The following is a 10,369-nucleotide window of genomic DNA, read 5'->3' as shown; positions in this document are numbered from 1 at the left end:
AAACCAGAAAAAAAAACAGCAAAAAAAAAAAAAAATACCCGTACCCGCCCTACCCGTACCCGTACCCGCCTTACCCGTCAAGGGTACACAGGTAAGGGTATAGGACGGGTAGGGTATGGGTTTTGAAAATTATACCCGCCATACCCATACCCGAATACCCTTGTACCTGAGTATACCCGTACCCGAGATGTACCCGTACCCGAGACGGGTATACCCGGGGTACTCGTACCCGAGACGGGTATACCCGGGGTACTCGTACCCGAGACGGGTATACCCGGGGTACCCGTACCCGCCCGAGTTGCAAACCACTAATTGAGACTGATCCATAAATTTTTCTTTTTTCCTTTGCCACAGTTCAAAAAAAAAAAAATCTATAGATCGTCAATAAATCTGATCTTACTACATTTGATACAAATGATATACTCTTTCTATTTCTATTCATGTTCGTTCGAATTTTATAATTTCTATGAATAAAAAATTTCTATTTTATTCTTTTATTTTTAAATTCCCAAATTCCCTAGCACTATCCATGTGGACCCCGGAAAAGGTGGGGAACATAGGCTGTGGTAGAGTTGGGAGACAACTGTCAGACCCACTTCACCACGAGCAGATTTTGATTCCAGTTATAGCATTAAAGGAAGCTGTCTAATAACACCTCACTTTAATTAAATAAGGCCTATTAATGAAAAAAATGTCCTTATTCGGCTCCAACTTCAATTTATTAGTTTCTAAACCAGGGGCGAATTCAGAGTAGATCAGGGGGAACTCAGAATAGATCAGAAGCTTTCGAGTTAAATTTAGTGTTAAAATCATAATAAATTTTTTAAATTATGATTAATAATTAGAATTATAAATTAAAAGATCTGAAATTATAAGTCAGAGCATTGAAAAATACAAGTAAAAACATTATTTTTTTATCGAGTATCAAATTAATTAATAGATTAAATCCGATTCAATATTTTTTTTTTCTCTTCTCATGAAAATCCTGGATCCGTTCCAGTCCTAAACCATCTCATACTTTGCTTCGATCGGCTGTCGGATTTGAAATGTGTACTCTGTAATTAACGGTTTCGAGTATTCAACTAAAATAGCGGTCTCGATCGACAAGTGCCAGTACGCTATGTAAATTCTGTATATACGAAGAGAAGGTGCCAATTGCCAGATGCCAAGATCTCTCTCTACCTTCTTAAATGATAAATTAAATATTTACTGCTATCGAACTCTAAGAAGTACTCCAACACTTCTTAGGGTGTCAATAGCTACGATACGAGTAAACTATTTTTATATCCGTACCCACTAAAAGTTAGCTTTATTCATATCTTGTACATACCTAATTTATCTTATTCTATCTTATTTATATCCGTTAAGATTAACGGATAACGAAACGGTAGCAGACAAATAACAAATATAAAAATATAAGAATTTTATTATTTTTACTAATAAACTATCAAAATTTATCATGTCATATATATACAATCACAATTACTAATATAAAATTAAAAATACAAATATGAAATCAATTTTAACTAATAGTTTTTTACAAAGAAAAAAAAACAAAATTACAAATATCTCTTCCGACAAATTCAATTCGTTAACTAAATAACAAAACATTCAAATAAAAAAAGTAAAATATTTAGCATAATATTATTCTTACAATAAAATACATAGATTTTTTCATGATATAATTTATTTTATATAATTACCCGTTTCCCAATAGGTACAAAATACTCTTTACTCGTACCCATACATATTTATCTAACGAAAAAAATATCCTTATCCAAGCCCATGCCCAATAAGCTAATGAAATATTTTTTTACCTATACCCATCTTATCAAATACTATACGAATAGAGTAAATGGTAAATGGGTGTCATTGACTAGTCTTCATTGTTTATATCGCACCCGAGTCAGAAGTAAAAAAAAAAAAACGAGGACAGTACTGAGATTGCAAATAAAAAGAAAATATAAAGGTCGTAACCAACGTTTCTTAATTAAAACACAATAAAATCGTTTATTTCTTGTTAAGTTATAAATAATAAACCATGTTAAATTTCAAAACATACGCAATATTATTATTTAAGAAGGGAAGTTATAAAGTATTTGCCGTTGAAAAATTAACATTATTTGAAGGACTTTATATTAATTTCCAAATTCATAAGAGAGGATCAATAAAAGTAATTTCATTTTTGTCTCATTATTGGTAATTTTTTTTTACATATTTATAAAATTGTTGAAACAAAACTAGCACTTTGAAAGTGAATTGAATCTTTGAAGGATGTGGACCAAATCTTGAGATGAATCATCCATTCATAAGAGTGAAATGTGGTATGTAATTTGACCACATATTTGATATCTTTGAATGGTATAGATTTCACTTCAAACCTTTTTTTTAAACGTTGTTGGGATACATGATTCAAACTCATTAAAATCACAAACACCATTAGTTATCTGAAATTAATTATTTAATTAATTCAACATATTCCATAATTTAAAGCAAAGTTCACTTGCGAATAAAATCGACCATCATTGGTGCTGGTGACTCATAGAATAAATTCTTTTAATAAGTAACATGAATACTTTATATAGATTTTACATTCACAGTGAGAGGATTTGATAATGTTAGAATTCACCTTATAAAATCATTCATCTATTGCCAAAATGGAGCTTTCAAACATTTCTGTCGACCCAACAGACAACAGTAACGCATCAAAGAGGCACATGAAGTTCGCAGTAAGGTATTACAGTTTTTCTGTACCAAATCCTCTCAAATATCTGTGTAGCAGTTCATACCCAGCCGGAGAAAACAAACCAAAATACTGTTCACTATACTATTGATAACATAAATCTCGTTGCACACAAATCAGTTTCTAAAAGGATGAGGATCCCAGTGTTAGTGCACTGTCCATGTCCAGTGCCACTTAAAAAATCATATACAGACAAAGTGCTAAACGGTTTCTGCCCCTCTAGTCCTCTACCAATCCGAGTTGACCCCTTTTCCTCTCTCTCATGCAACCCATGCGATGACCTTCAAAAAAGAAGTCGGAGCAGGACGAAGAAACAGTCGGAAAAGAAAAATTAAGAAAGAACGCAGCTTGAGCTCAGAAGGCAACACTCTGCCTCGCTGTAAACTTTGCACCGAGATAAGACAAAATCTGAATGTTTTTTTTTTTTTTTTTCACTCACACCACTGAATAGATGAATTTACAAACAAGTCTTTCTAAGCTAATTGTCAGAAAGATCTTGAATCTCGTGATTCGTTATTGAGCTTTTGATTATCTTTTGCAAAACCAAAGTTTTTGATTGGATGTTTCGTGATTCTTTGGTTTCCTTCATTAGACAATAAAATAACTGAAGCTATTTCAACAAAAAGGAAACCAAATGGGTTCCATCCAGAAACCAACTAAAAGAGGCGACTATTAGTCTATATAACTGTACAGAATTAAACTAAACAAAAAAGCGAAAAGAAAACCAAAAGCAACAGTTTGTTACATTCCTAGATATATTTCTATTAGCTATATAATCAGCAAATGGACGGATCAGATTCTCTCTCACACCTCCTCTACTGTTCCCTCTTCCCTGTTTCTCTCTTAAAAAAAAAAAAACAAAAGAAAAAAAAACAGAGCAACTAAAGTCAACTTGATCCTGCTCCGGCCACCGCTGCTGTGTTGGTGTTGTTACCTCCACTAACAATCCATGGCGAGTTGAAGCACGGGTCATCCAACAAGTCGGAGAAATTATCTACGATCTTCTTCAATTGGACGCCTCCAGTATCCTCCCCCTCCTGCCCCAAAATCAGAAACTCGTCTTCTCTTACCATCTCCATGTCTTCTACCACTAACATCCCCTCTTCTTCCTCTTCGTTCTCCATTTCTTCCTGCAACATCTCTTCCTCCAGGGAAGCCGTCAGAGGTGTGTTCGGTGAAAGCCCTGCCATGGGCGAACTGCCTTCTCCTTCTCCTTCGCCTCCGGTCTCGGCGGAGGTGGTAGCGGCGGGGAATTTCTGTCTCGTGCTTCCGGCAAGAGAGTTACGGTGGGTCGGTACAGGATGGTTGTGCTCAGCTGTGTATGTTATGATAAGCGAACCAGGATCAGTACGACTGCGCTCGACTTGCTTCCTTGCGAGGCACCCTTTTGAGCTACTGCACCTGTAGTATCCTCTGTTTTTTTTTATTTAAAAAAAAACAAACCGTTTTATTTGAGCTTCCTATTGAAAGAGACAATGGAGGTGGTAACTTTAAGGGACGAGTTATACTAACCGGGGGTAAGGAGAACCCTTGATTGGCTTCTGCCCGTACTTCCGCCAGGCCCACATGTCAGAGGAGCCACCGTCTGCCAGGACGTGACACACTACTTTCTTCTGTTGATTCTTCCTATAATAATCACAAAAAAGAGAATTATTTCAAACTAAATATATCCAATTTACGACTAATCACAGTGTGTACTACTTTCCACTGGTAAATTAAAAAAGTTACACTTGAGTTTATTTTATTTTATTTTTTACTTTTTTTTTCTTTACCTTCTTTTAGATCTTGGAGTTTGCGCAAGGGGGCGGCTGGGTTTACACTTCTGGACCAAGAGCGGCGGAGGTGGCAACAAGGCAGGCTGACTGGTGGGCCGCACTACCAGAGTCTCTGACACAGTGACCCCACCACCGAGGGGTGATTTGGGAAAGAAAGATTTGCAGAGCTCCTCTAACTCATGTAGCCCACTCGGCGCAGCCATTAAATCCGGGAAGCACCAACTTGAGGCTTCTTCCTTTAACACGGGATGAGTCGCCAGAGGCAGAGTAGAAAGAGGGTCTGAAAAGGTGGGACCCAGTGGCGGTGGTGTCGAGCGGCAGCCTCGCACCACCGCTTGTAAATCCCAGTTATTGAAAGCATGCTCTTGCTCCATGAGAGGAAGTAGAGAGAGAGAGAGGAAAAAGAGAGAATTTTTGTTCTGTCTTGGACGGTGGAGAGGGAAGATAAGAGAGCGGCGCTGACTTTTTTATGAGAGAGAGAAATGTATTAACAGTGGAAAGAAATTGGGATTTGGGTTTTGTTCGTGAGGTAAAACGAGGGTAGAGGCATTGGATACTTCGTTACTTTTGCCTAAAAAGGCGAATACAGAAAATCGGATGTCGACTTAGGCGGGTCCGGGTCTGAGATCTGGGTATTCGCTCCATTTGACTAATTGATAATTAAAAGGTCAAAGGGGTGAGGAGATTTTGTTGTAAAACTTAAAAAGTTGACTCTATTTCTCTCTACAGTCTACATCCACTTGCGGGTGCTTCCACGCCCGGGGACCCACTTCGCAGGGATAAAACCAAATGAAAGGAAACGGTGGTCCTATGCCATGTGTACATGAAAGTTCATATTAAAATGTCAATGTTAGCAGTGCGTGTAAATTTATGTGGTGACCTGTAATCTTTACTGGTGACATTTATTTTCTTATTTTCTAGTATTCTAAATAACAAAATTTATATGATATAAAATATAAACTTTATCATACTTGAGGATTATAAAATTGTGTTGTAAACATTTCAATCTCATTCGATGGGTTGTATATTTAAATTTTGTGTATTGAGTTGGATGCAATATACTTAAACTGGAAGGGTTGTGTATGATATGAAGATTCAATACGAGTTTATATATAAATCAAAGTTAATTAATATGAATTTGTTTTTCTTTAAATTAAAAGAAAGACAGATCTATAGACCATCTCCTTCTATATACAACATAATGGAAAATTTTATAAATTACTCTACTTCTCAAAATTTTCAAACAAAATACCCCTTCTCTAAAATAATTAACAAAATGTCCTTGTGAGACTCTCATTTCCCTCTTCTTTCCTCTCTCTCCCTCTCCGTCTCATTTACTCTCATAAAATTTTAGCACATCTTCGGCTTTAATTAGTTAATATATTTTCAAGTACTTTTAGTTTGCTTCAGAGATAATATAAACTTCTAATAGTCAATTGTAAAACAAACTGATGTTACAGTTTGTTGTTTTCAATCCCTACTAAATTAGCTATTTCGTAATGACGGGTACAATCTGATAGGTTTATAGGTAAACTACTAGATCAAGGCTCGTGCAAATATAATTTGCATTTCTTTTGTAGTTGCATTTGTCAAATCAAGTAGCCAAAAATGCAAATATAAAAGTTGCATTTGCAATTATATCCATGTTTTATGTTTTGTACTATTTTATTTTATTGGTACAGTAATTTAATATTATTTTGAACTTTCTATATGAGAGAGATAAAGTTAAAATGAAGTATAAATATATGCATATGTAGTTATGATTTGATTATTCTCTACTCCCATACCGGTATAGCATCATATCTATATATTTTATTTTGATTGGCATTGGTTATTGCCTAATTGAAAAACATACATCTGATAATATATATTAATTATCAAATTAAAAAGTTTGTTGCCACTATTATACGCAAATTAAAATACAATAAAAGAGGAGATGCTAAAATTTTATGAGAGTAAATAGGAGGGAGGGGGAAAGAGGAGACAGAAGGGGAAATGAGGGCTTCACAAGGAAATTTTGTTAATTATTTTAGAGGAGAGGTATTTTGTTTGAAAATTTTGAAAAATAGGACAATTTATAAAATTTCTCATTAATATCTTATTTTGCAAATATTTATGCTTATGCACTGAAGTATTTATTCCTATGATGATAACTATTTTTGTTAGAGGAAGGTTGACGCGGAGACCACTATTTCATTAGAGAAAGATTGACAGGGGACTGAAAAAGAAATGATCATAACAAATTACGCATTAAAGTATTAATATCTTAGTTTTCAAGTATTAATATCATATCTTTTAAGTATTTGATATCTCCATATTATATCTAAATTATAGCCCTGATTTACACTGAAACCTGTGCTTTAAAGCTTATAAATGTGGACTTTTTACTTATATTTCGATGAAATATGGTACTGCTATGCTTTGTTTGGTATTTTGCAGGAAAAAGGGCGAAAAACTGGATCTGACTACTTTTCATACGGCCCGTATGACATTTTGTACGGCCCGTACATGATCTGCCCAACTGCACATAAGGTTCCACAACAGAGGCACAAAGTCTCCAAGACAAAGCACAGGCATACGGCCCGTACGGGGTCCCCTACGGCCCGTAGGGCGCTAATTCGGAAAATCCAGCTGGAATCTGAAATGAGCATAATTTAAGGAGGCCGAAAAGGAAGCCTCTGGGGGCGCGATCTGGGGCATTAAATGAGATATTTCCTCACCAAAAAGGGGGATTCACCACTGGAACTTGGACAACCTTTCTTGGAGCAAAAGACAAGAGGAGGAGAAGAGGAAGAGAAGTGAAAAAACGCGAGTTTGCAACGGATCTTCGGATTTTTCCACTGTTTTGTCATGAACTCTTTCATTTCTTGTTATTTGTGTTATCTTGTGAACATGAGTAGCTAATTTACTTTGTTTCTAGGGTTAAGATGTAGTTTCTAGTTTGGTTTTGTTTGCATGCTACTTGGATTTTGTGTTGAATGCTTTGTTTTTACCTTGTTGAGTAGTATTTTGATTGCTTTATTTGTGCTTGCTTGAATTGATTAGTCATCCCGTTAGATGAATGCGCACATCTAAGTTTTAGGAGCCAAGTCTATGACATTTAATCCAACCGAATAAAGTATATGAAGTAGGGTGAAACCAAGGAGTACCCGAAAGGTGAAACTTTCCTTGAGGCGAAAGTCCTTGGATACTTTTAGTAAACCAACAAGTAACTTAGATAAATTAGACCAAAATGCGAAAGTTGAGGTTTAACGCATCTAAGAAGGAAGTATTTGAGTCCGGTAATCGGGTACTAGGCCAAAATGCGAAAGTTGAGGTTAGGTATATAGATCTGATCGATAGAAACCCTAAACATTACCACCAACGCAGAAAACAGTAGCTGCACATTAACTCGGGGTCCCCTACGGGCCGTACGAGAATCCGTACGGGCCGTATGCCTCGGGGCTGAACAGAAATGAAATCTGAACCCTGGAAACGCCTTTTTATCAATTGAAAATAACTTTAATTCTCTTTTATTGCTTTTTAAACTTGTCATAAATCATTAGAATTGTTAAGAACCAAACCAAACCAATTTCTCTCACTTCTAGAATATCAAGTAATTTTAAGACGAGTCCGGCCATTTTCTTCCGTCCCTGTGGATCGATACCTGAGCATACTTGATACCTCGCATATTTAGCCTATATTTGACTTGATTTCGTACCAAATTCACGTTCTAAATTGTCAAAATCATGTGCATTTCATTGATATATCCTTAGAATTTGGTACTGCTGAGAGTTTGTTTGTTTTCTGCAGGATTGGAGCAAAATACACGAAGAAACGGCGTTTTTGGACTCCCTGGTACGACCCTTACCAGGCTTGGTACGGGCCATACCAGACTTAGCCGATCCAACTCTTTCCCATCTTGTACGGCCTAGCCGTACCACCTTAGTACGGGCCGTACATAGATGCCGCCTGACAGAATTCAAATCTTGGCAGAGGCTATTTAAAGCGAGGGATCTCTCCATTTTCGGGGATTCCATTCCATTCCAGATTGAGAGCTCAGAGAAAGAGAGAAAGAGAGCAAAGGAGCAAGGAGAGAAGAAGGAAGAGGAAGAGGCAAAAATCGACGGATCAACCCCTTCTCCACTCCCGATCTTCGATCTAGTTCTATCATGCCTCTCTTTATTTGTATTTCTGGACAGATCTATGACTTGTGAGTAGTTGATCATTGTTTCTAGGGTTTGTAGATGGATTTTCTTGATTTGTGTTGCTTTTCTTGATTTGGATCTTATATGAACTCTTTTGATTGTATTGATTGTGTATTTGCTTGTCTTGATTGCTTTGTCTTGCTGTGATTGCATGTGGTGTGCCTATAGTGGTAGATCAACCCTAACAAGGTCATGTGACCATTGCCTTCTCTCAACCAAACCAATCCATTTAGGTAGACTTGTTCGAATTGAAGCCGAAAGGTTGAATTCTCCCCTAATTGACAGATTAGAGGATACCTTAGATCTCCAATCAATCAACTAGAGGATCTGGACCAAAACACGAGAGTTGAGGTTTAGAGACCCGAGAAGGTGAAGAATTGACTCCCAAACCTAGATCTTGAACCAACAAACGAGAGTTGAGGTTTAGGAACCTTAGGTATGGTCAATTGAACCTTTCTCAAGAGTTTAATACGAGGTACCAGCAAGAAATGCATCAACTCGAACTTGTAAGCTCTGTTCTGGTAAATCAGTACGGGTCTTACAAGAGTGGTGCGGTCTACCCGTACCAAGCCCCACAAGGCTTGGTCGGGCCAGGTTGGTGCGGCCTAGCCGTACCAACTTGGTAAGACCCGTACCACTAGAGGCAAATCAGAGATGAAGTCTGAAACCCTTGAAACATCTTTTATCCTAAATCAAAACACAGTTTATACCTTTCCTTGCACAGTCACTATTCTATTGCATTGTTTGATTGTTTGAATTGATTCTTTAGGAAGATTAAATACCAAAACTCCTTCTTTCTCACTTCTAGTATTTAGTCAAGATAAGTAGATTCTAGACAAAGAAACCGTCCCTGTCGTTCGATACCCGATTATACTCCTCGATAGGGTTGTGCACTTGCAACCGTAATCGGATGGTGTAACCGCGGTTTTAAAAGGTACGCTCCCAAGCGTACCGAAACTTGCGTTGCACTTTCACGCGAACAATACTCATCGATAGGATAGTGCACTTGCTATCTGATTTGACAGAGTATAACAAAGGTTTAAAAGGTATAGCTTGCTATATCGAAACTTTGTAAGCAGTATTTCTATCTATGAATGTTGATGTGGAGGTGAGTACGGGACTGGAAAAAGGAGATTTGTATATTTAGTGGGAACCATAATACAACATTCCTCTAATGTTGCTGCAGGGACAGAGGAGGGGTTAGAGTGTTGGGATGAAGATAATTATTTTATTGTTTTACATGGCACGACATTATTTATTTATTGTGTTATTAGTGTTTGGCATTATTTTATTATATTTTTATCATAATTATATATAACAATAATTTTTTATTCAATTATTATTATTTTAAGTTATTAGTAATATTATCGTTATTATTGTCATGCAATTTCACTTTTCCTCTAGTAACAAATATATTTCAAATAGTACATAAATAACGTTATTTTTAGGAAGCTGATAATTGTACCCCAAACAAAGTACCCGCGTGCGTCCCCCAACCTTCTAGAATGTCAGCGACAAAAAAATTGAAGAGAAAAACGCTCTGTTAAAAAAAATTAACAAAAGTACCGCTAAATGCAGCGAAACAATCGTATAATTTAAACATATAAAGGAAAGCGTTTAAACAACTGCATTCAAGTGTTTAACTTTCATTGTAAATGAGTTAT

The 10,369-nt window shown here is 36.5% G+C and overlaps 1 protein-coding gene across 1 annotated transcript; it reads right to left on the bottom strand.

Annotated features, from left to right (window-relative positions):
* Positions 1–3,406: 3,406 nt before the first annotated feature.
* On the bottom strand, positions 3,407–5,031 carry LOC144571285 (WRKY transcription factor 22-like). Its single transcript, XM_078320515.1, has 3 exons — positions 4,516–5,031; positions 4,256–4,369; positions 3,407–4,156 (listed from the first exon to the last, which is right to left on the bottom strand). Exons 1-3 carry the CDS (start codon positions 4,890–4,892, stop codon positions 3,631–3,633), a joined length of 1,017 nt encoding a protein of 338 aa, XP_078176641.1. The 5' UTR covers positions 4,893–5,031; the 3' UTR covers positions 3,407–3,630.
* Positions 5,032–10,369: the final 5,338 nt, after the last annotated feature.

The sequence above is a fragment of the Carex rostrata genome, chromosome 19, assembly GCF_964058835.1.
Source record: "Carex rostrata chromosome 19, lpCarRost1.2, whole genome shotgun sequence".
Classification (NCBI taxonomy): Eukaryota; Viridiplantae; Streptophyta; class Magnoliopsida; order Poales; family Cyperaceae; genus Carex; species Carex rostrata.
Note: the sequence above shows the minus strand (reverse complement) of the source record. Positions and strands in the feature narration are given on the sequence as shown.